Here is a 26,870-nt window from a genome sequence, read left to right as displayed (position 1 = left end):
AAGTTCTTCAGCAGAACTGAGCAAAAGCTGGTTATGTTTTATAGCCCAAAGCAAGTAACGATATTAAAATTCAGAAATAAGATGTGTGCACTTAATGCATGATACAAAGTGATCTAGGAAAAAAATGGTGGATAATAGTTTTCAGATTTTTTTCTCTGAAGCCAGAGGACTTTAGGTTTTTACATTCGTGATTTAAGTTCTCCAATGAGGTGCCACTCATGACAAGTCATTTACATGATTCAGACACAATATAACTTAATCAGTTGGTGAAAGAATAAACAGAGGAAAATGCCTGTATTTATATGTGACTTAAAATATGCACACAATATATTGGTCATATTTCGTATTGAAAACTTGGGAGGCATTCTGCTATCATTGTGATAGATAACTAGCTTGAAATGTGTCTGGAACAGAAAAGGATCACGGTGAAGTGGAATCAACTGGCAACTGTAAAGAAGCACATAACACTTATGTCTAATTCCTTGGCAAACTGTTTCTGATGTATGGTCCTGTAATTTAGCACACTTTATAGATAAGCAATTTTTTGGAAGATATTAAGAGCTTTAAGTGTGCCTGCCATGCAAATATATTGATTTTAGTATCTGTTTCTTTTAGAGGTGTTTTCTCATGGTTGTATTTTAGCTACTGTGAAGCCACAGTCACTGTGCCTAGACTAGTACCTTTACCTGGTTTCTCTAAGGCACTTCAAGTGAAGTATTGCTACACAGCATAGGCATATCCTGAGGCATATCCTGTGGAAGGTTTTTCACCTTGCTTCTTTGCACAAATCTATAACCATATTCTTTCTCTCTCCTATATTCATGCCTTTTGCAGCACTCAGATCTTTTGTGCCTTGTCAGTTTTAAAGAGTATTGATATTTTTTCACTTTTATAATTAAATAAGCAGAAGAAGAATGTATGATTTGTTTATTAACATAATTGGTCTTTTCAGGTGTCAACTTTCCGAATAAAAGGTTTTGTTTTTAGAAGACTGAGACTACTTCTGCAATCATACAGCAGATCTAAGAAACCTTCTGGCAGTGAAATACTAAAACTCACTTTGATTTAGGTGGAAATTACAAGAATTATGCTGCTTTATTACTGTGACTGCTTTGCTGGATTAAAAGGTCTTTATATAGTTGGAGAGAATAGGTTATTAGCATAATTTTAAATATTACAAGGCATGGTGATAGGGTACAGAAATTAAAATTATTCGGTAAGTCAAGGAGGAAACTGACAAAAGAAATGTGGATAGAGCAAGGATTAGTAAGAAGAGTTGAGGACAGATGAAGATGGAAGAAAGCTTACTAGGGAAAGTTAAAAGTAGGTGTTGGTTGATAGATATGTAGAAGTACAAGAGGAGCTAGTTCAGAAAATTAGAAGTGTCTTATAGGGAAATAATGGGAAAACAATAATGAGGATAACTACTGAGAGAAGATTGTTACATTTAAAGTGTTATTAGCAAAACTTGCACTCTGTTTACTCAGTAGGAAGGGGAGAGGCAAATGTGTTTGATTTGTAAAGTTTGAGGGTTATGTTCTCATATACAAACTTTTCTGCTTGTAGGTTTTGGAAGACTTACTGCATTACTGAGCTGCAGATCATAAGTTTATAAACCTTATTGAAGATCTTGGCTAAATAGTCAGGTAACATCAGGGTAGCTCAGTGTTCCAGTTCTGCATCCACTCACATTGTGGGTGGAACTTACTCCAGCTGCCCATCACAGTTATTCCTGTATATGATTAGAAGAATGAGGTGAATTCAGAACATGATTGACATAGAAAAAGCAAAGAATAAAAATCTAAGATATTTCTATTCAAATAAAATGGAAAAGGTGGCCTGGGAAATTGTGAGGATTTTATAGAAATAGTTTACAGACTCACAGAATAGTTAGGGTTGGAGGACACCTCTGGAGACCATACAGTCCAGCACTGCTACCAAGGCAGGACAGCATCATCCAGAGTCACTTCAGGGGTTGAAAGCTTATTCTGGACTTAAATATCTTAGCTTTACAAGGGTTTTGAAGCATCATTAATAAAATGCTTGGAAATGCTGTACTTGTTCAAGAAGTTTTCAACTTTTTCTTTGATACAACAGTCTTTAAATATTTTGGAGTAGTGTATTTCATAAATAAAGTAAAATGCAGAGTGAGTGTCTTGACACAGTTGAAGTGAACCTGAATACACTGGTTCTTGCCTTTTCAGTGATTACATATAGGCAATGAAAATATTAAATCCATCTATTTAAAATATTTAAATGTTTTTATTTTCTACATTATAAGCTGCCACTTGCCAACCAAGGTAAGTGTGATTAAAGAAAAAAAATTAAGTAAATGGAGAACAAAGAGAATATTATTATTGTTGTTGTTGTTCTTATTATCCGTTCTTACCTGTGAGTTTGGTTAATAAAAATACTGCAGGCATTTGGGCTATGACCTCTCCCTCCAACTTCCATTTAACTTTCAGTGGTCAGTTGTCTGTGCTAAACATGGTTTTTGAATAATGGTTTATCAGCATTGTGTTTGATGTGCTTCAGTTTTTTGGTTGGTTTGGGGTTTGTTCGGGGATTTGGTTTTTTGAGTTTTTTTTGTAAGACAAAAGCTTAGAAACCTGGTTCTTCATCTGTAGAGTCATCAGTGCCATTGACTACAATGTTCTGTTGCTGTTTTGAGTGCCTACTTATGTCTTTCCCACTGAAGATCAGAAAAATAATACTACTGACATTCTGAATATTGAATTTCATTCATGTAAATATTTGCTATATTGCTTCTTAGAAGTGGAGAATTTAGAGGCTGCATTTCTTTTTGTTTGTCCTCTCAAATTACTCCAACTTTCTGTCTTGTAGAGCAATCCATTTAGTTTGGAGTTTGATACTTAGTTTTTTTTGAACTTAAATGCTATACTGAAATGTAGGCTGATGTATCACCAATATCACAGGGCTGTGAAAAGGCAAACAGAACCCTTGAATACCCAGGAAATGCTTTACCAGCAGAAAAGGGCAGTGTTATCACCATGGTGAAGCTTCCCCTGTAATAATAGCACTAGAACTGTTAACATTCTTGGTTGAGAAGGGTGGATACGAGTCTAGAGAAGGTACAGAGTTACTCAGATTGTAACAGGAATGGAGATTCACCTTACAAGAACAGATCGGTGCTGTTCAATTAGTCTGGCAAAGTAACAGCTGAGATGTTAAAACCCAGCAATGGCTGGGTTTTCATGTATAAATACAGTAACTGTAATAGAAGAGAAAAAGAACTGTTAAAGATAGGTGTCAGTGTTGTTCCAGGAATAACTTGAAGACATTGGCTGTAAATAAGTCAGGTATGGAAATGTGTAAAAAAGATCATCACCCCAGAGGCATATGGTTCTGAAGCAGGTACAGTGAGAAGAACTGCTGTCAAGGCGGCAATTTATGAAAAGAATAAATAATATGATTCTTACAACTTGAACTGTCTCGAGTTATGTGTCTGAAAAGACATCTAATTTTTAATTAATTTTATTCACATTATTGAAATTTATTTAAAAAAAAGTTAATCTGCTCTGAAATGCCCAGAGCTGGACATGCTTTTAGGTGTAATGTGAGTGTGCTGTGGATTTTTTTCGTATGTGGAGCCTGAAGCCCTAAATCTTCAGGCTGAACAATAAGCCCACAGAAATCCATTGTTACATTTTTGAAAGATTTCTTACTCCTATTGAAAGTTTTTACTCACTTTGTATGTGAGATAACCATAAGAGAAAGCAGATTTAACACAAAGGTAAAAGGCTGGTATCTCGTGGATAAACCCAGTTTTTCTGAAATACTAGGAAATTGCTTTTGGTATTCAAGAGAAGATTTGGAGGATTGTATACTTGAGAGCCTATAAGATGCCAGTTGATATGGGTTGTAGGAAGAACATTAGGATATCTGAACATGACTTTTTAGATATGTTTTATAAACCTTACACCTTCTGGATGTGCATAAACTACTATGAAAAGAAAGGGCGTCTTTTTGTTATTGTTTATGCTTCTATACACAGAGAACTGGCAAAGCACACATTTACATTCACTGCTATGTAGAAACCAGTTTTTGGCAGTGTAATTACAAGAGAAAATAATTTATCATGTTGTTTTGCGGCAGTTAATCTGCAAAATCTTAGTATGTTTCTCCATTTTGAAGCAGAATTCAGATTTCTGACACATATCTGTATCTCAGAAATTGGTCAGATGGTACAGAAGGAACTAGTTGAAATTTTCTGTTGCAAAGATGATTGGGACATCTATCATCTTTGGATTTGGCTATAATTAGTTGTTTCATTAGATAGAAGTTCACTAGTACAGATAGGAAAAGAGAGATTAGTGATAGGAAAGAAAAATGAGGTTTTGGTAGTTGCATTAATGCAGTGTGTTTGTTGTAATATTCTTACTGGCACCTCACATTGTCTTCAGAAATGCCCATAAATAACAAAAACACTGAATTTTCTTCCTTTGCTATTGTTATAATTGAATTTTATAGCATTTTGATTTTATAAAATTAATTCAAAATATGGAAATTTGTATAATCGTTCAAAAAACTACCTGCTGCATCTCTGATTTACCACATCCACGATATTCTGGAAGAGATTCATGATGTTGCACTCACTTGCATTAGCAGGAGAATTTCAGGATTGTAAATTCAAGCTTTTCAAATGTCTGAGTAACTTTTAATTTGAAAGAAGTTGTCATATAGTAGGTGACATTGTTCACCATTCTAGTTCTGCTAAATAAATTTTATAGAATGTATAGTGTTGTTTCCTGGTCAAAGACTAGAATCCAAGAGTTGTCAAGGCATTAGGCAGAAATCAGTGTTTTGAGTAGAAATGCAAAGATTTCAAGGGCTGGTGATGTTTTTTGGAGATGTAAGCAAGAGAGACTGCTAAGATATTTGATAGGACAGTAACATTGTACTATAATTAAAAATCAGATTTTGAAAAAAGGATGCTTTAGTAACACAAGTAGATGATTAAATTCTTGCTTTTCGTACATTTTAAAAATTTTCAAGATTTCAAAAGGCATAACATCAAGAAACCAAATTAATTTCCTTTCTGGTTTAGGTGCAAAGAAATTGTAAAATACTGATGACATTGACTTCATTGTTATGCAGTAGGATGGTTTAGAACTAATCTTTGCTTCTTTTTTTGTTTAGGCCAAACAAATAATCTGAGCTTCCTTTCCTTTCCATCATAAGTTATTACTCTTTCAGTCCTTAAGGTAGTCTTTCTGTAATGAAGTAAATACAATATTCCATCTGGACAAGAGGGTCTTCTAAACCGGTAAAATGTCACTTTCTTGTCTTCCTGAAGCACATTTTTAATTTTTTAACACGCTCCCACATCCTATGTACTTTTTCTACACTTCTGAGCTGAGGATTGAAATAACCTGATCTTAGAACTGGCACATGTTCTGATACATTTTATATAGGTTCTGGTGTTTAAAAGTTCACTGCACTAGGAACTGTTGTTTATATGGTACTGATTCAGCAGCTATGTAGATTTTGTTTTTGTTTGCCATTCTAAAATTTATTGAGGTAAACTATTTTTTTCAACTTCCTACAGGAAAATAGTGTGTGGCCTGTCTATTCAGGAAAAGCCTGGAAAGATGACATGCTTTTTTATCAAACAGTTATAATTTTTTTCTGCTGTTTTTTTCTTTCCTAGGAAGGCTCTGCTAACCCTGGAAGTAAACGTTGGGTGTCACAGTGGGCCAGTTTGGCTGCTAATCACACACGTCATGACCAAGATGACTTGAGATTGGAGTCCTCTGTGCCTGCTCCATTAGAAAATGGTATTAAAAACTGTTCTTATTGTCATAATTTATGCTGAAAAACCTGTGAAAGGGAGAAAAGAATGATTGAGTACTGTACTTAATCACTTTTTTAGTCCTAATGTCTCAATTTCATATGAGATTCTTCTGTTTCATTGAGTAGAAGCAGCGTAAAAACAAGCTCAGCAGTAGTGGTGTCTGCATGGCAGCTGAGTGCCAGTATTACACTGAATGGTACTAAAACAGGAGAGTTTATAAACTGTTCAATATTAGATTAAATATTCATTTAAATACAGTTTGGGTTGGTCTGCATAGTATGTTTCTTTCCTTGCATCTCTCTTAGTCTAAATTGGACTTCATGGTAATGATTATTAAACAATCCAACCTGAGACACTTCAGCTGAAGCATAGCATCCTTTCCTTATCTTGGAAATACAGAAGACCTTTGATATTTCTTGAAAAACCCAGAAACTTTCTCTTTAGCAATGAGCAACCTTATCTCCCTTTCTTGTGAGTGCCAGATGTTCAGGGCATGTCTCTCCATAGTTTAATTATTCACATTTGTGATTTTGAAATGGTTTATTCTTTAATATCTACAATCTTGACTATAAATTTCTCTTCTGCTTTTTTCTTCCTGCAAATTTCACTTTAGCGGTTGTGATGATCTTTGAGAGAAGTTTTACAAAGAAGTTTTGCTTTTGATGTTGCATAATGCATATTTCTGTACCAATGTGTGAAAAAATTCTTATCAGTGACTGCTGCTCTGTTGTAGTTTTTCCTCCACTCATAAGCATTGAACTTGGCCTAGGATACTGAAAGTCAGAGGAGATGGAAAGGGGTAAAATTAAATTATCTGATACACACAGAATAATGGAAATCAAGAGCAAATTTTGCACTATTTGAAAGGATTGGGTGTGTACATACAGCGACACTTAAAATCATTGCTATTGAGACTGATTCTTTGGGTGGTTAACGGGAGCTTTGGTGGTCTTTTGTTTTCTGTAGTTTTAAATGGTCGCTTTCAGATGAGGCACTACCTAGGATCTTTCTTCTTTGGAGAGGTAAAGGCTTTTTTTACCATTATGAGAACTAAGATAAGAGTTAAAGGGAAGTAACATACCTGTTCTGCAAGAACTCTAAAATACTAAAGGGGAAATAAAGCATTCAAAGCACCAAAGGTGTAATAAGAATAAAATTTAGTATGTACATCTAAAAGGCAATTCAGAAAGGATGTCTTGTTGACTTAGATGCCTGTATCTTCTTTAAAAATCTTTGTATTTAAACTTCACATAACATATACTTACAACATGTAGTTGCTAAACAACTCCATGCCTTTTTTTTTTCTAAAGGCAGTTTGAAATTCACCAGGAAGCAAGTCACATGCTTATATATGTATAAAATATTTGATCTAGTAGTCATGTCTGAGAGAAGTCTGTAGTAGATAGGGTCAGGCGCTCAGAAAATCTCGCGATGTTACAGAAAGCAGTAGAGTTCCTCTCCCCCTAACTCCTAATAATAAGAAATCACCCAAGAATGTAGTCCCCCCTAACATTAGTAACTTTCTACTCCTTACTAACCAATTACAATAAAGTAAGACCCCCTGACGTAAGGAAAAAACTTTCCCGGTATAAAACCCGACGAGACGGGACAATAAAAGTCTTGAACCGTCCACCATACTGGTGTCTGCGTGTGTTCTTAGCCCGAGTGACCCTAGAAAGTTTAGGTCGCCGTGCCGTTTCCTCAGAACCAGGTCACCTCGCCTTGCATCAGAAGGCGACAGAAGTCAGTCTTCACAAATGGCAATCATAAAGATTTTCATTAAACTTTCAATTTGTTTCATAATTTTCAAGAAAAAAAACAGTCCTGCAATTAGAAAATCTTGCTTAGATTTCAGAGGTACTTACCGTTTCTCAAATTAGTATCTTAACATAGATTATAGAAAAAAAAACAGCTGTGAGTCATTTTGCATTCTTCATCAAAGGTGTGACACTGCAAAGAGGAAAGATAGATTGAAGAGCATGGATAGAAAGCAGGTATACATACAGCATGATGGTTGAATTGCTTAGAGGATTCTTGCAGAGAGAGAAACCCTATACTCCAGTTCTTACTCCTGGAGCAACCAATGTTGGTGGCAGGCTGTGATAGGAAAGTCTCAACAGGGTGTGCAGAGCAGTTGCTTATAGATCTCTTCTGGCAAGAAAGGGATTTGACAGATGTGTGTTACTAAATGTGTCACATTATATTGCAACAGCAGACAAATGAACTGCAAAAAGAATTTTTTCTATTCAAATATTCAAAGTCAGGGCAATTTATAGAGCAATTTATATCACCTTTGAGTATTAAAGGTTGTTTCTGACAGCACAACTGCTGTGTTTGTTAAATGGGCAAAGAGGGCACAGTTGTCATCACTGTGGAAAAATAAATCTTGGTTTCTAAAACAGTTATTCCTTGCAATAGTCTCCATGGGATGCCCATGCTTTTCTGATGGTGGAGCATTCATTCTGTGTACACTGAGAATTCAGTGTGAGTGCTTTACCACTAATACTGCATTCTTTTGATGCTTTGTATACAAAGCATTGTTGATGCATTTCCATACATTTTTACACTACAGTGTCTTGTTTGGGATAAAAACATTATTTTTGCCTTCTCAGCCATAGTAATTTGTTTGTTCATGAGTGGGGCTTTTCAATATTGCTTAGTAGTGTCTCCCAGCACTGCAGATTCTTGCCTGAATGAGGCAAGGCCTCACAGGGAGAGGCTGTAGTCTGTCCATGAGACAGACCTCAAGCTGTGGAACAGGCAGGTAGGGAGGAAGGAGAATCTTACTGGTTTTGGTAGTTTTGAAATCTGGTCCTAAAGGTGTTTAGGAATGTAAGACTTGCTTTCCACTTCCTGTTGTAACTGTGTGCTGATTGATATAACAGTGATTTCTGACCAATTTTACCCTACTGTGAGATCATAAAAACTTTGTATGATTCAGTTGGCTAAAAGAGTTCATTAAATGTTTTTCTACATGTCCAAATATAATTGATCTTGTCACAGAACAGCAGGATGGACTGACGACTTTTTCAGTTCTGTTTTATGTTGTATTAGCCTTACGCAGTCTTAAACATTTAGTCTTTCTATTTGCCTTGCAGTTGAATGTCTTCTCAAATATTTTTTTCTCTTTCATTTTTAGACACAGACATCAGTGAGTCTGGTATTTCTGTAAGAAGTGCTGGTTCAGCGGCTTCTCTGACCAGCCAAGGTGAGCGAAAGAGGAGGACACTTCCACAGCTTCCCATAGAAGAGAAAGTAAATGAAAATTTAAAACCAAAAACTGTATCTCATCAGAGGTCAGAAATAGGTGAAAAGCAAGACACTGAACTTCAAGAGAAAGAAACTCCAGCTCGTGCCTCAGATGCTAAGTCAAGCAGAACAATGAATGGTCTTTCACCCAAAGCTACTGGAGACAAAGTGTTTTCTTTTCCCAGCTCTTCTAGTAAAGAGAGAGTTGAAACTGGCAGAGAAACTTCTGTGGTGAAACAAGCTTTAGCAAAAATTCAACAACAAGAAAGAAAGGAGCAAGGACACTGGACACCTTCAAAATTATCCTCTACGAAATCTGCTGCAAACCAGATTGAGAAAGGTAGGGAGGAGATTGATATGTCACCAAAAACTTTGGATAATCAAGAAAATGCTCCTGGACATGTTACAGATAAAGCAGAAATTAAATTGGCACAGATTGAGGGAAAAAGAAGAAAAAATGAAGAAATCATTAGAGGACAAAGTCCTAAAGTTCTTGCAGGAGATAAAAAGGAATCTTCAAAACCCTTAGTGAGGCAAGGTAGCTTTACTATAGATAAGCCTAGCACAAATATACCTATAGAACTTATTCCTCACATTAATAAGCAGAGTGGTTCTGCTGCCCCTTTAGTATCTGCAAACAGGTTACGTGACAGAAGCGATTCGATGGACACTGATTCCAGTATAGATACAACACTAATCTTAAAAGACACAGAAGCTGTAATGGCTTTCCTTGAAGCTAAATTGCGTGAAGAAAATAAAACTGATGAAGGTCCTGACACTCCTAGTTATAACAGAGATAACTCCATATCACCAGAGTCAGATGTCGATACAGCCAGCACAATCAGTCTAGTTACTGGTGACACTGAAAGAAAATCCACACAGAAGCGGAAGAGCTTTACAAACTTATATAAAGATAGGTGTTCCACTGGTTCTCCTTCAAAGGATGTTTTAAAATCTTCTACAAGTGCTAGAGAAAAGATTGAAAAGAAAACTAAGAGTCGATCTTCAGATGGTGGGTCTAGAGCTGACGCTCGCAAAACTGTGCAATCCAGTGGAAGAATGAGGCAACCATCAGTAGATTTAACAGATGATGACCAAACATCCAGTGTACCTCATTCTGCCATTTCTGATATCCTATCATCTGACCAGGAAAACTACTCTGGCAAATCACATGGAAGAGTTCCTTTCACCTCAGCAGATGAACTTGTACATTCCAAGATGGAAGGAAAGTCAGTTAAATCAAAAACCTCTCCTGTTGGACTTGGGCAGTCCAGTAAATCTACCACTCTTCCAAGACCTCGTCCCACAAGGACTTCTCTGTTGCGCAGAGCCCGCCTTGGTGAAGTCTCAGATAGCGAGCTTGCCGACGCCGATAAGGCTTCGGTCGCTTCTGAAGTGTCCACTACAAGTTCTACGTCAAAACCTCCATCAGGGAGGAGAAACATTTCCAGGATAGACTTACTGGCCCAGCCTCGCAGGAATCGACTCGGCTCTTTATCAGCACGCAGCGACTCTGAAGCAACAATAACCAGGAGCACTGGCTCCCCGCGTACCCCAGAAGCAATCATCAGGAGTGGGTCAAGGCTGATCTCAGGAGGAGACAGCGCTAAAGTTTCTGCTAGAACTCGAGCCAATAGCATTTCTCGACTTTCGGATTCAAAATCCAAATCCTTGGCTTCAGCTCATAATTCTCCCTCAGGTATGTGAGATTATTTGAAATAATTTTGTACAATACTGGATGCTTTTAATGTGGATTTTTTAAAGAAATTGTTTAAGAAACCGCTCTTATGAAACTGTTGAGTTTTAGTTGATGCAGTCTTTTTCTTTGGAGTAAGAGGCTTCCATGGCATTGTAGAGGTTTCTCATTTAAAATCATAAAGCCAAGAAACTGTAATCCTTCAACTCTTTGGCTATGTTTTCATCTTGAAACCGCTAAGAACTGAATTGGGACAGTCAAATGCATCAACAATAATTCATTTTAGTGCAAAAACAGACAAAAGATCTCTTTGCTCAAATCATGGTAGTAGAAGTTCAGAAGGTCAGCAACACTATTTAGTACATAGGAGATATAATATTTATTTATAAGGTAGGCTTGTAAATAGGCAATCAGATATTTTTTGATAAGAATAATAACGTTCAAGTAATTAATTGAAAAGCTATGTACTACCTAACTAAATATCATAAAGGAATGTCTTTTAAAGGGTTTGCCTTATCTTGGATTATTTCCCATTTTGTGTTCCAAATCACGGCGATTTATGAGTTCATCATGATTTCCAGATCATGTTGATCTTCTTTTGTGTGGTGACTATTCTACCTTGTCTTACATTTGGAAGGAAAAATCTGCACAGTCTCACAGAATTTTAACCTACTATTCTGTTAGAAGTAACATAGCATTCTTAGTGCAGGCAGTGTTAAAGCTGGTAGGTTTTTTCAACAGCAATATTAATGCTATAAAAATAAAATGTGGTAATTATAAAAAAGTGAACTTTCTTGTGAAATGAGTATTTAAAATAAATGTCTGCTTGCTTTTAGAATTGTCATGCTAGCAGCTTTACCATACTTGCAGTTAATCCACAGTCTCAGAATAAAATTGTGTAGCTTCCAGTGATGTAGTGCTCTGAAATTTTGCTACATCCCATTCAGACTTGATATAAGCCACTGTGATACTTAATTTCCCACACTCCTGCTGTCCTTCTGTTGCTTGCATATCATAAGTGGACCATGTCAGGATTCTTAGCATTGTATATTCCCCAGGTATTTAGTTTTGCTGTGTCATTTATTGGCTTAATAGAAATTTCTGCTGAGATACACTGCTGAATTGTAGAGTTGACTCGGTGTGATTCTCTGACAGGTGTCTACAAAGGTACCCAAAAGAGATGACCCTTCAAATAAAAATTCAGTCTTTCCTTGTCAGATATAATTGGAAAAGCAGCATGTTTTCAATTTTAATCAAAATTTTAAATTGTCAATGCAGCCTGAAAGGTGGCAATGCTAGAGTAGGGAAGTGTCAGTTAAGGCTTCCATATATTTATTTAAATAATGAACTCTAGTTTACATTATAATAATGCTGATTTCTGAAAAGGTAAAGCCCAGATGTTTTTTTTCAATTGACTACTTTTGTTTTTCACAAAACTCTGTATGAACTTTGAGTTTTGTGTCCATGTGAAGTATTGCAGGCTTCCTAGATTTCCCAGGTTGCTGCATTGAAGTGGCTTGCTGCTTCTGTTAAGGGAAGTGAGTGTATCTTTCTCTTCTCACTCTATTAATCTATCATTTTATTGTCTTTGTTAAATGTTCATTTTTCCGTGTCCCACAGTAAAAGTTTACTGTAGCTTACATAAAATACTGTTTTCAAGAGAGAAAAGATGCCATCTTCTCAAGGGTACCCCAGCATAATAATCTAGGTAATTTTAAAAGACGGTTGTTAGAAAAATCTACAGTAGTAATAGCTTCTGTCTTATACAACTGTATCAGTTAATATATATCAGTGCAGAAGTCCATCAATATAAGGGCAGAATCTGAAAGTAATTAATGAAGCAGTCAGATACTTTCAAAACAAAATAATTGCCAAATAAAGCGATTAAGTCTTGTTAATATATAAGTAAAAATATTATTACTACTATTTTGGATTTAGAGTTCTGAATTTTGTCTGTATCAGTAACATTATTGTATAATTTTTTTACTGATTTATTTTGGTTATTCTTTAGGAAAATTTGAATTGCTTTGAAAGTGGTGTAACCTTCTAGTGTATATAGGAGTATATGTAAAAATGCATCTCCAACTACATATAGGCCACTTTTAATTCCTCAATTTAATTTTGTTTCTAGAAAAGTCAACAATTAATGTTAGCACTTTTGGAAAGTACTAATGAAGTGCTTGACTAAAGCACCTCAGCTGTTTGGATATGGTTTACTTCAGGCACATTTAATCAAGGTGTAACAGGAAGGAATTTTCTTCTCTCCCTGGACATAGAGAGACTGGAAAATGAATGATTATTACCAGTATTGGGTTACCAGAGGACTAGCCTCTCTCAAAATGTTAAATATGTTCCATGGGTTGTCTCATCAGAGGTCAGTTAACACTACCACATTGTAGATCAGTAAACACTGGCAGACTCTTAAATCCAGCCCAAAAAGAGCAAGTTATTTCTGCACTTCCCAAATCAGTGTTCCAGACACATATACCTGTAAAATGAAAGCAAGAATAAGGTGTAGTTTCTGGATTTTTTTTATTGTCTTGTACTTCACGTGGATGAATTGCAACATGACAGGGTTAAAATTGTCAGAGCTAGCAGAAAGTCTGTAATTTGTAGAATCATTTCTAATCCTTAATGCAGTGAAGTATTGGTTACTTTTATCTGAAAAGGCAAGCAGATAAATGCAACATCTAGGGTGAGAACTGTTAGCATTGAAGTCATTACCAGAGCTTTTCTGGGGTAGGAGGCTTGATAACTGAGAACACTGTGAAGACACATGAAGCAGAATTAGTAACTTTATAGCACAAGCAGTGAAAGGTCTGGTGAAGGCACTGCCTCATCCAACAGTAGTGTGATCAATAAAAACAGAGGAGCCCAAAGACCTATTTTCACAACAACAGAGGGAAATTGAAGATGATGTTACAGAAGGAGCTGTGTATCAGGAATACAAACGGCAGGATCAGCCATGCGAAGCTGCTGAAAAATTGGGCATTGAGTCAGAACAGAGAGACCTTGAGCAGCCAGCTGTGTTTGGCAGCTCTGCTGCCTTGCTGACCTAGCTGTCATAGCACATAGCTGCCAGATAGGTTGATCAAAGCTGTTGAGGTAACTGTGGGGGACAAGAAATTGATAATTGAGAAAAAACAGCCCTTACTAAGTAGATTTTAGTAGTAGGAGCTTGGAAATGGATGCACTTTGAGAAGTCAATGCCTCAATAAGAGTAGAATACCTTCTAAGTAGTATAAGGAATATATTCAATAAAATTTATTCTCAGATCTTTGAAGTGAGACTATGTTGTCCAAATCACCAAACTTGCCAGCTTAATGATTGTCAGGACATTATACTTCTCACAGGGTAGTCATTAAATTAGGTTTTAGTGCTGATTATTTTAGCCAGGGTTTTGGGGGGTTTTCTAGTTAATGGTACTGATATTCACAGTCTTTGGTGTCTGAGATAAGCAACTGCACAACAGCTTTCAGAAATGTACATAAACTACAGTGATATTTTGGGCCTGCTTAATTTAAAGATAGTATTAAAAGCATATATATGCAAATGTATAGCTACCTCACTGGGAAACATGCTTGGATATGCTTGTCATGAATTTCACAGCTTTGAGATTTTTACCACTAGGCCTACAGTAACTTTGTCCTCATATTAAAGAGAAACACATTGATCATGTGTAACACCCCAACATTTCAAGGCCTTAAAATTTAATGGTCTTAAACATAGGGGTTTTATGATACTATGTATTGTTACAAATGATTGTTAATTATTTCATTTCAGTTGCTATCCCTGAAATGTTTAAACCTTTACAAAATTGAGTATTTTTGATCGAAAGTATAATCTTTTCCTAAAAAAGTGTGGGTGGAAAAGAGGACCTAAGACTAATTTCATAAATATATTTTATTTAAGCAAATGCTTCTAATCTGAATGTTTTAAATTGAATTAACGTGATAAAACACTATTTTGTACACAGAGAAATCCAAGCTTCTCCCAGACCCAGACCCCGATGTTGAAACTTACAGTGGTAGAGTACTAGAAATCAAATCTGTTTCTGATATTTCACTTCTCATTCAATTTTTAGTTTTTAAATATATTATTACATATGCTCATTGTACAGTGCTGAGTTGCTGAAGTATCTCACTTGAGAGATTTTAACATAAATTTTATAATTATTTTAAAGACTATAATTTGAACTGGGAAAAAGAATTTAAACAAAAATGGATGAAAAAAATGTGGGCCCAACTCATAAATCTCTTTGGACTTTGGTCACACATTGCTTGCATGCTGTTGGTGGGAAAATGTACTTTTTCTGCTCATGTTCTATTTCCCTAAGATCAAATAACTTTGAAGCCTCCAAAAAAGAGATCAGAAAGTGATTGGAGAGGCATTGTTACTTTCTACAATAAAGTTAGAAAATTTTAAAAAAGTAGAACTAGAAATCATTTGAAACCCATATTTAAACCTGAAAAAATTGCACCAGCACATGTTTGTTTTCAGCAGTTGAAACTTCATTATTTGTATGAGGGAAGGGATGTAAGCTTATTCACCAATGTCATATTCTACATACCATAATCTTTGCATTATGCAAAAATTACTTCCATTATTTGTTACTTAAATTCATATTAGTGTATACTTCATTTGTAATGTTCATTTTTTAATGTATCAGGAGAAATCATTATTAGTTCTTGAATTTTTTAATACTAAAAACCAATTTACATCATTTGGTTCTATATTTTTCAATCAGCAATAGGTGGTCACACACTTACTTCATTTTCTGCAGTACTTACAGAGCCTCATGAATGTCAATAAATTTGGGGTATTAAATCCCCTGCAACAATTTAGCAGGCTGTGGTGATGAGGATTTCTTTACACTTGGTGGTGTCTCTTCCTGCTGGAAAGGTCTGAGGACAGCACACCTGAGATCCATTTTCTAGATTTCAGTAATTCATAAGGGGACAAGAGTCTCCTACTTAGTTCCAGTTCTCCTGTACTTCAGGCTGTCCTCACCAACATGGCTGTATAATGCTTTGTGTGCTGCATGTCAGAATATTTACTTCTTTCTCTGAGGCTGCTTTTCTTATGGATGTTCTGCAGATTTGCATATAATAATTTTATATATTCTTTTTCTGTACTAAACACATAAGCATAGAATCATTAAGGTTGGAAAAGACCTACCCATCATCTAGGAATTTTATGCTTTCCTTATGTAAGCATGCATTCCAGGCTTGGTGCCAGCTCCATCCCTCCTTCATATCTCTTCATTTTCTTTATTGTGTATTCATAAACCTTGAATGAAATTTGGGAAAAAATCTGCAGAAAAAGTGCAATCTGACTATATACTTAAATGTTAATGAATTGGGCCCTTGTTTTGTAATACAGTTTGAGCTCATACACAGTCACTGGCTTTTACATCTTACTTTACTCATCACTATACAAAGAGCATTAGTTTTATGTTTTTATTAATCAATATTTTTATTTAACACAAATAGCTTTCTTTTAAAGATGTAGTAAATAAACCTTTTGTGAGGTACCTGGGGATGGATAATAAATAGCTGTGTATTTTTTGTGATGTTACTGAAATAATGCTGTTTTCTCTTATTAAAGACGCCATAATAATTCTTTTTTAATAATTAAACTAATTTAGTAAGTGCAAGATGGAGGCGCTTTCCTACAGATTATGCTTCCACCTCAGAAGATGAGTTCGGATCAAACCGTAATTCCCCTAAACATGCCCGTCTGCGTACCTCTCCAGCCCTGAAAACCGCGCGCCTGCAGAGCGCTGGGACAGCAGCTCAAAGCAGCAACACCTTCAAGCACAGGATAAAGGAGCAGGAAGACTACATTCGTGACTGGACTGCCCACCGGGAAGAGATTGCAAGGTTGGTTTGAAAGGAGTGCTCCCAGAATAGCAGAGTTTGTACCCAGGTGCACATAGAGGACAAAGGGAGCTGATGGATTCGCTCTGTCACTCCTTACTGCTTTCCTTCACTCACTGAATGGGTTACTTAAAATTCTTCTTACGAGAGAAGTGTCTGGCAGGCAGAACACTCACATCACCAGCGCATCTCTTTTTAGCGGAAATTGATAGTAACTTCTGATTTATGATAGCCAAATCCCAGAAGATGAACTTTCAGTTGCAGTATTGGGACTTGCAGAGGTACTTGGTTTCCCAAGGCTGAAGTGTATGTGATTTTGTACTACCTTTACATATTGAGATAAAATTTCAGATCAATCACAGGTGACAGAGAGAGAAAAAAGTAAGCTTTGGAATGTGAGAGACCATGTTCTCATTTTCATTTTGATTTATCAGGACATTATTTCATGTTAGGTACTTTCTGATTTAAGTCATGCGTATTCACCAAAAAGGAATTTTTCTTTTGTTGCAAGTCCATGAGATTAGTATCTCAATACCTCTGTCATTGCTGGCACTACTCTGCTTCAGGTGAACCAAGGCAAAGTTAGTTGCACATTCTGGTAACCAATTTTTGCCATATCATGCAACACCCAGCAGTGAAAACTTCAGAGAGCTTGCACAAGCATGTAAATTTTATTTGACACTTAGATGTCAGTGTTCAGGTTCCAAAGATTTTCACAGAACTTAATTTGGAAGCCTAAACAAGAAATATGTTTTCCTTTTAAGATTAGTTTTAATAGTGTAGAGTATTTTCTTAATACTGTGGAAGTGTTTTGCTTAGTGTGATTAATTATTTTTTGTTTCCTGATTTTGGTAATATTTTTCAACATTTGTTTTTCTGTTGTGATCTGTACAAAGGGAAGATGTAGTGACCTGAGAGACACACAGAATATGCCTAAGGGAGTCTCATAGTATCTGGACAAATAATGAAATAAACATTTTCAAAATAATCTTCCTAGAAAATCTCTTTCTTTTCAGAAGTGTAAAGTTAGAGATGGCTATAGGGAGGACTGTGTACTGTGTGTATATGGGAAAAATAATTGATAGCCATAGCATATTAGTTCCTCCTGATAACCAGTACTGCTGAAGCTCTACTTCAGTGAAACTTTTTGATATGTTTTGCCCATCTAAGAGAGATTGAACCTGGACATAATCGATGATTCAGTCTAAATTCATTTGATGGTTAGGTTTGCAGGTTTTTCTCTTACCTTGGGATTCTTACTCTTTCCTACATTTATGTATTGGCTTTAAAATTTGTTTTAAAGGCTGTGTACTTATCCTATGTCTTCAGCTTTATTTTCAGTTGAATTCCTGAGAGGCTCAAATCAGTACTTCTAAATTTTTAGGTTTATGTTGAGATTTTACACAACCTGCATTAAATGAGCTTATTTAAGGTGAAGAAAAGTAGCATTTAGCATCTGAGAAATTCCAGGTTACTCTCATCTGTTGTCACTGCTTCCAATACCAGTTTTAGCCTCTGCTGAGTGCATTTGCTGTAGGTCACTAGTTCATCCTTTCTGTGTCTCCATATCTTTGTAGTGATTCACATTTTTGCTCCCTTGGCTTTAATTTTAGCTTCTGTCCTCTATAAAAAACTTTTTGTCTCTGCTCCTATTCCCTTGCTAACCATAGGCTCTATTATTGCCTACCCTGTTTTTTTTTTCCCTCCCAGCCATCAGTCCAGCCCCTATGTTCAAGGTCCCTTCAACTCTACTCAGAGTTTTAAAATAATTAAGATGGCTATATGCTCTCATTAAAATTAGTTGATTTATTTTTGTTGTTGTTGAATAACTGATTAGATTGTAAGGATAAGCCTTTCATAAAATACATGTGTAGCAGAAAATAGTGTAGAAACCGTATAGCAAACATTTAATTGCATCTGTGTTACCATCATACTGTGTTTTAATGACTCCATGACTGCCACAGTATGCACTTTTCACAGACTTCAGGATTTACAGATGTTAATAAAACTGAAAATCTGAAAGAGGTATTTAGAGAAACTTCCTGGAATAACTAAACTTGATTTAAAGCACTTTGACATGGAGGGAATTTACACCCTCGGAATAATGGGAGCTTCACAAAAATTTTATTGAAGGATGTTAAAGTATTGTTACAAAATCCACTGACTCAGTATAGGAAGTGTAACATAGCAGACTAAGCATAAAAATGTTTTTAGTAATCCAGCAGTTTATCACTATTACAGATATCTTAGAAGTATTCCTATTTCCTTCTCCGTATTTTTTTCTAACACTGGGTATTCTTTCACTGCAGGTAAATAAGAACTAGAGTTCCAGGCTTGGAAAGGTGGTCATGCTCTCTCCATCCCAAGCCATGTGTTCTCACCTTATCCTATGTGCTGGAAGCTGAGTCTGTTCCCTTTGTAGCTGTGTAGCTGCCTGAGTCTGCTCACCAAGTGAATCTAAAGCAGTATTTCCTGGAGTGGGTTGAGGGATTTAGGGAATTTGAGGTTTATTAGTTCTGCCTCTGTGAATTGATTTGCCTTGTATGTCTGCTAGGTCTGATGCAGGAAGCAGTAGAGATCTGCAAGGCAGCCTACAGTTGTAGTAGAGTAAATAGTGTGCACCTAGAGCCTCAGTCTCTTGTCCCTGATTACACAAAATATACTTGTACTTAAGCAAAAATGTATGCTTCTGAAAGTTAACATAGAATTACTTGAAAACTTCATAAGTCAGGCTCAGCTCACAGCTGGTTTCTAATCTTCTTTTTCACAGTGCTTCTCGTTTACTGCTCTATATTGTTTCTATACAGGAATGTAATTGAGTACTGGACTATAGCTTACTTTCACATGGAAAATTATTACAGATTTTGTTCACATGACTGATATTTGACTGTGATAATTATCTGGTTTTTGCCATCAATGTTAGAGTTGTTTGTCCTGATACTTCTGGGATTCATTTGAGTTAATTTTTATATAGGGATCTGACACTTCATGCAATTTTGATTTCTTGCTAAGAACTCAAATGAAGTGGTTGTGTCATGCTGAAACATTGCTGATTTCTTTGAAGAGTTAAGTCTTCAGTAATAGATGCTACTTTTGATTATGGTGTTTAATGACGTTTCTCTTCTGAAAAATTTGCTGATAATTGAAGTATCCTGGTTTTATTTTCTTCACAACTACACATTAAATACCAGAATTTGTCCCAGAAAATCAAATGTGAATAGTAGCAACTTTTCTATTTAAGGAAAAAGTTAGATGATTGTATGACACTAAAGAAGTAGCTCTTTTAGGGTGTGTACTACTAAGAATTTTTGACTTTGAATGGCATGTGTAAATTGCCATGTATTTGTCTACAGCCTTCTTCCAATTATACGTGTATAATATATTTTATTATATAATATACTTTATTGTGGATTGCTGATGATTAGCCACAAAATCCAGTGTTGGAATTTGGCTGGAAATTTCTCTAGTTATGTTTGCCTTTCTAGTTGAAATTCTGTTCACTTTATCTTAAGCTATCTGTAGGGCAGTGGTATCCATTGTTTTTGACTTGAAGACAAAGTGAAAATTAAGAGCAGAAGGAAGCTCACCTTGAGCAGTCAACCTGTGTGGAGCCCAGGGTGTGTCACTGTCACGTGGCTGTGCACCTCCTTCCACTTGAGCAGCGGGCGCTGTTAGTGTCACCGAGTCCTCGGTGGCGGAGAAGTGGCACTGTCACCCTCTGTGCCTTCGGTGCTGTCAGGCAGAAGTGTGAAAGGGGATCACTTAGCAGTCTGCTCTTCTCAAATCCGTGATCCAAGCTGGAGATTCAGGATGCCATAATGGCTTTTAGCTTTTGCTTTGTGGGGTTTTTTGTCTTGTTCCCTCCTTTTGGGGTGTTCTGGGGAGGTGTAGCGCAAGCAGAGCAAGCCAGAGCAAAGCTGGTTTTTTGAAGTGCTGAATCAGAAGCAAAGAAAAGAACTCTTTGGCTGAGAATTCAGCTGTATTTTTGTAATGCTATCATACCCAGGTTTTAAAGGTATGTTGTATTTTTGCCACTGAAAATATTTCTTGATTACATTTGGGGATTTAGGGTATTGGTCTGGAATTTCAGACCCATAAGCAGCTTGATCTGAGTGAGGTGAGGAACTGCTAGAAGTTCAGAAGTCCTGAAAACTTTTTTTTTCAAGTAGGCAAACTAAGGTACAAATTAAATGATTTCTGAGCATTTCAGATTTACTGCCATGTTATACAGCTCATCTGTGCAGTATTTTCAGCATATTTCTTGTGCATCCTCTGTGTTGGATATACTGCACATTGCATGTATCTGTCTGAATCCTAGGAAGAAAACAAGGATACTCTGTCTTTTGAGATCACCTTTCACCTTCTTCCTCTAGAAAGGCACGCTGTTAAAAGCTTCAGTCAAAATTTGCTTTTATGGCTCTACAAGTAAGCTTTCTGTTTAAAAGGCATGCAGCTTTTCATAGCATTGTCATCAGGAACTTGAACTTACAACCTCAAAGGCTGCAGATGGGGCTCTACTGGCCCAAAAGTGTTTGTAGGGGTGAATGTAACACTCTCTTTATTACTAGGATCAGTCAAGATCTGGCTCTCATCGCACGGGAAATCAACGATGTAGCAGGAGAGATAGATTCAGTGACTTCATCAGGCACTGCCCCCAGTACCACAGTAAGCACTGCTGCCACCACCCCTGGCTCTGCCATAGACACTAGAGAAGAGGTAGGAGATCTTCATGGAGAAATGCATAAGGTTCTTCCTTTTCTTTATTTCTTTTGCTTTTAGCATTTTGCATAGCCTTTTTAGTTCCTCCACTCAACCCGTATGCATGATCTCAACTTTTTTTTTTTCATTTGAAGTTCCTTTACATTTCAACAAACAACCCAGGAGTTATTTTGTGAACATAGCCTGTCAAAAGGATGCATACTATCTGTCTGTCTCTTTTTTTCCACGAAACATAGGACAAGGTAGTTATTTGTTTTTTGCTTGTCTGTAGCCTTAGATACTGTTGGACGGTATCTAAGTGCATTTAAAGACACTAGTGTGTATGCACAACTATATATAAATGTATACATTTAATTCTTTGTTTAGCTATTAAAAATTAAAAAGTCCCTCTTTTCACAGGTGACATAAAACTTTCATCTTCTGAACATTGAAATACTTAGGTACCATCAGTTAACTTTAGACTTTCTTTCTTGATAACATTGTCAAAAACTGCCTTTAAATAAGTTTGCTTTATGCTTCTAATAATTCTTATTTTCTTTGCCTACCTCTGGTGTGCTGTTCTATGAATATATTGACTAACGTTTTCTAGTAATCATCACAGGTCTAATGCTGGTAAACGTGTTAATCTGAATTTAAGTCATCACTTTCTACCATGTTACAGTTCACCATAATAATGTGTTGTAAATGTTTAATGCATTTTTTTTTCATAGTATTCCTTTCAAAATGTGTTTTATTCATTTTTGTGTGCATAAATTTTGGTTAATACACTAGTTTACTGTGGTTAGTTTAATTCTGTCTCTTTCTGTGGAAAAAAAGATATAAACAGCAATAAGAAATCTGTGAGCTGGGTACTCAGAAAAATTATAAATGCACTCACATAGATTTTGGGTTTAAGTCTCATAGATTGTGGTTAAACTTTAAAGAAGTAAAATGCTCTTTTTCTCAGATCCAATTAGATCACTCCAAATTTTTTTATCATGAAATAATTATTTTCTTCTTCAGAATATACAATGCATTGTGTACATACTGCAGGTGGCAGTATCTCCTTTAGGTAGTGTAAGTCTTTCTGTAACACTATGACTTATTTGGCAAAAAACCCTAAATCTTGGAGTACTCTTCTCAATTCCACAGATATGTTCCATTAATCAAAGAAATAAATTATTCAGTACCAGTTTATAGGTAGCTATTATGTTACCTGCCCATAAGCAAAATTTCAGTGGGGTAGCCTAAATTTGCCATGTATGTCTAGCATTTAAAAAAAAACCCCAAATCTTGTTCATTTCTACAAGATGTTTTTACATAAGAGATGCATCATTTTATACTATAGAAGACAGCAGAATGATTATTATTTGATAGACATCTTAGAAACTGTTTCGGGAGAAAAAACCCCAGTAATCTGATTTTTGGATGTGTCCAGTAGATTTCATGAACTTCGTTTTTCTTTTATCCCGCAGTTGGTGGACCGAGTATTTGATGAAAGTCTCAATTTTAGAAAAATCCCTCCAATAGTGCATGCGAAACCCCCGGAAGGGAATGGTCGGCCTAGTGATGCCAGACCTCAGCTGACAGAGGCCCTCGATCCCCCAACAATTACCCGCAGAAGGACTTGGAGCAGAGATGAAGTGAGCACACCACAGGATTCTCTCTAAGAATGTGTCAATTTTAAGCTTTTGCAATTATGTCCCCACTTAATATTCTAGACATTATCCTGCCTTTCCTACCTCTAGCAGGTGGCATTAATATTTGAAAAAAATACGTATTATTTTATCGGCAAAATGTTCAAATATCATTGTATATGATGCTATCTAAAACATAAGCAAGATTTTTTTATAATTAAAGATACCAAAATATGTGGAGTTGTTACTATTGAACTAATAATATCCTTTTTTATTAAAAACTTATTGCAGGTTATGGGGGACAGTTTGCTGTTGTCCTCAGTCTTCCAGTTTTCTCGCAAGATAAGACAATCCATAGACAAAACAGCTGGCAAAATCAGGTGGGTTGTTAAAAAATGCTGTTATTGCTGAAAATGTCTGTTCCCATCAACATTCCCAGTGGTAAAAAAAATATATATAATAATCACAGAGGAAATGTACATAGTAGAAGCTTATGTTTTAAAAAAGCACTGTTACCTATGGCATTTTTAGCATTCAGAAGGATTTGGAATGAATACTTTTTCCATTATTCCTTCTGTTTATTTCACTTTATGTGAAGAGAAATATCAGGAAAGTTTACATGGACAGAACAGCATCCAGCAGAGGAGCTCTTCCAACGTATGCAATACTGTATAAAATCTACCCAGCCTCTGTGCAAGTCTTGTAAAACTCCCTTCCTTAAAAGATAAGGTTAAAATGTTGCTGAACTTTAACATTGGGCCCTATAGATTTGCCACGTTGTTGTAGGGATTTTGCATTTTAGGAAGAGAAATCTAATTGGACAGAGGAGAGCTGTTTCAGTAAATCCTTCTGAAAAACAGCTTGCTCTGGAGACAACGTGATCCCTGTTGATTTGTAAAACAACAGATGTAGCCACCTCTCATTTTCAATTGAAAATTCCTGCTTCAATAGATTCCTTCATAAGATGTCATAGTAGTTTAGAAGAAGTGTAGACTTGTCAATAATAGTAATATATTGCTCTACTTGTTCCATTTAACTTGAATATGTGAGTGTAAAACCAGTTGTGACCACTTTGGTTGACAAGAATAAAAGTAAATTCTTAATACAAAGTTCAGGGTTGTATATTTCTTATCTTCTTTATGTCGTTGTGCCATTAATAACTTAAAAATAAGAAGTCTTTGGCTTAATGCATAATTTTCTGAATGTGAGAAAGTATTAGGTCTGTAATTGATTGGTTTCTTTAGGAAGTGTCAGATATTGGAATATTAGATGAGTGACAGATGAAACAACAAAAATGTATGTCAGAATAGGGTGATGTAACCAGTGAAAGTAGCAAAATACTAATATATCTGAAGATTCTATTCTCATGGGATTACCAGAAAAGATTTGGCCATAGAAATCAAAAAGAAAAATAATAATCTATATAAATTAGTTAAAACTGTAGGTTAACTGCCATTTCTAGTCCTGCTATTTCTAGTAGGAAAAGTATCACCAAGTGAAGAATCAATTATTTAAAAGCCTGTAACTCATTTTAATTATCCTATTCTAAGGAATTTTGTGTGTTGTTTTTACTGGTGATTAACAGTTAATGTTAAATTGAGATCTTACACATTTCTGATTAATTTTCTGATCTTAAAAAGCAAGTCAGCTACTAATAAATGCAATAATAATGTGCTCATGTATGATATAAATACAAGCATACCTACAAATATTTTATGCATACTTAAAGAAAGGGGATTTTTTTTTTCTATAAAAATGCAGTAAACTTCCATTAATAAGCCTTTTTGCTGGGCATCTTGCAAAGTGTGCTGAAAGAAAAATGGGGATTGAGCACAATCAAGTAAGGTTTGCCTCAGAAAGCAGGGAAAAGCAAGAGAAGGCGGCAATTGGCATTTATAAATATATTATTTTAACTTGAAAAATATGGTTAGAAAGGGGAATGGCAAAGAAGACAGAGATGATGATCCCCCAGGAAGTTTAAAATAGCTAAATGAAGTGTTCAAAAAGATAAAGTAAAAAAGGAAATCAGCGTCCTGAGTTTATATTAAAAACAAATTGGCTGTCCACTTTATAGTTTACATAATAAAAGTTTCAAAATTTCTAATTAACACTTTCATTTTGTTCCATTCTTTTTTAATAAAGTGACCAATAATGAAATGAGAACCTTTCAAATTTTAGAAGAGAAGAACATTAGCTCTAAAAACACCACATAGAGAAGCAAAGGCACTAATCACATACATCAGGATAGAATTATTTTAACAGAACATGGCAAGAAGGTAAATAAAAATATCACACAATATCACAATAGTTGTTGTTTTTTTTTTGCTAGTGCTCTTTACTGCTAAATAAAGCCTTATTTTCTATGTTCTTGCTGATTTCCAGGTGATATAAATGCTATTATATTAGAGAAAGTATAGCTGCATAAGATTGTCTGTATACTGAATAAATATTTCCAGAAGTTGCTTTTTTAAAAATTATGATCCTGTAAAGGACTTCATTGTCTCTGCTTTATTTTCTTCTTTTTTTAAAATGTGTATTTGAACTCCTCAATGAAAAGCATGTACTAAATTTTCCATTGTATCTGAAATCTTTGGTATCCAGGCTGTATGGCTTTGCAAGTTTTTTCACTCCCTGCCAAAACATGAAAAATTTGCCAGACCTCTGATGATGAACTTTTTCAAAAGATGATGACCCTGGTTATGCCCTTAACATGTTTCCTGCTTTCTTCACTGCACTTCTGATTCCTTTTAGTTTATTTATTTATTCCTTCTCCAAGAAAAAGTGTGTATTAATGTTTACTCCTTGTATGCTTTGTACGTGAATAAACCCAAGTCTGGCAGAAGGTGACACTTGCCTCCATCCCATGACTTTTTGTCATCGAAGTAGCACTTCCTCACAGTGAAACCTCTGACATAAATACATTCCAAAGCAGCAGTGAGTGAAGACCTCAAAGATAGAAGGGTTTAAGCTACTTCTGGATGAGTTGTCTGTCACCAACATCTGTATACTGATAAAATAAGGCAGGGTACATATTTTGCAAAATTAGATAATCCTGACAGGATAATAATGGAGAATGAAATTCCCCATAGGGTATGCAGAACTGAAGGAAGGTGATCAGAAATGCAGTACTAAGGCTCACAGCTTTCTTACAAATTCTTAGTCTTTATGACATGCATAAAGACATGCACTGTACCGTGAACTTCCAACTTAAAAATTATTTCCTCAGAGACCTAGCTACAATAATAGCTTCTTTTAAATATACTGCTCTTTGACCATTATTTGGAATTGTGTGCTTGGTTTGTTTAGCAGTTTTACTGCAGCTATTTTTGAACTTTTTAACTTTTAAATACCTATTAGAGAAGAAGTGGATTCTGTGTCATCATGGTGTTACTTCACAGACCTTAAATATCTGCACATTGCTTTTTTTTCCTTTTCTTTTCCAATTGCACCAATGGAGAAAGTTTAATTTCTGTTTATTATATGACAATAAAAACAAAAATTTTATCAAGCAGGGAAGCAAAACATAAAAGATGAGCATCTCCCACTGGGCTTTGGGTTTTTACAATAACAAGGGACTTTAAACATGTAGTGATATTCATACAAGTGATACTCATACTATTAGAACAAACACACGCACGCACGCACACACACACATATATATATAAAATGTACATACATATTGAGACTTTTTAATGAAAATATTTTTGAGAAAATGCATTTTTTAAATTTCCTAAAGCATTTTAATTTTTATTCATATAAAATACAAAGGTAAAAATTGAATTCCTTTATCTTATATTTTGCTGTTATTGTAAAATGCAGTATTAATGGGGGATTTTCTCACTACAGTAAAATAGTTGGCTTTCAAAAAAAATGTCAGTGCTAGAGGAAAGAACTAG

The 26,870-nt window shown here is 35.6% G+C and overlaps 1 protein-coding gene across 1 annotated transcript in view; it reads left to right on the top strand.

Moving 5' to 3' along the window:
• The window catches only part of CEP170 (centrosomal protein 170), a 94,591-nt gene that overhangs the window by 61,218 nt on the left and 6,503 nt on the right, over nucleotides 1-26,870 (top strand). The window contains exons 11-17 of the mRNA XM_058801261.1: nucleotides 5,672-5,798; nucleotides 8,955-10,763; nucleotides 14,737-14,787; nucleotides 16,408-16,642; nucleotides 21,208-21,355; nucleotides 22,813-22,980; nucleotides 23,266-23,354. Of these exons, the coding sequence (XP_058657244.1) occupies nucleotides 5,672-5,798; nucleotides 8,955-10,763; nucleotides 14,737-14,787; nucleotides 16,408-16,642; nucleotides 21,208-21,355; nucleotides 22,813-22,980; nucleotides 23,266-23,354 (2,627 nt within the window). The remainder of the gene's footprint in view (nucleotides 1-5,671; nucleotides 5,799-8,954; nucleotides 10,764-14,736; nucleotides 14,788-16,407; nucleotides 16,643-21,207; nucleotides 21,356-22,812; nucleotides 22,981-23,265; nucleotides 23,355-26,870) is intronic.

Source organism: Ammospiza caudacuta, chromosome 3 (genome assembly GCF_027887145.1).
Source record: "Ammospiza caudacuta isolate bAmmCau1 chromosome 3, bAmmCau1.pri, whole genome shotgun sequence".
NCBI lineage: Eukaryota > Metazoa > Chordata > Aves > Passeriformes > Passerellidae > Ammospiza > Ammospiza caudacuta.
Note: the sequence above shows the minus strand (reverse complement) of the source record. Positions and strands in the feature narration are given on the sequence as shown.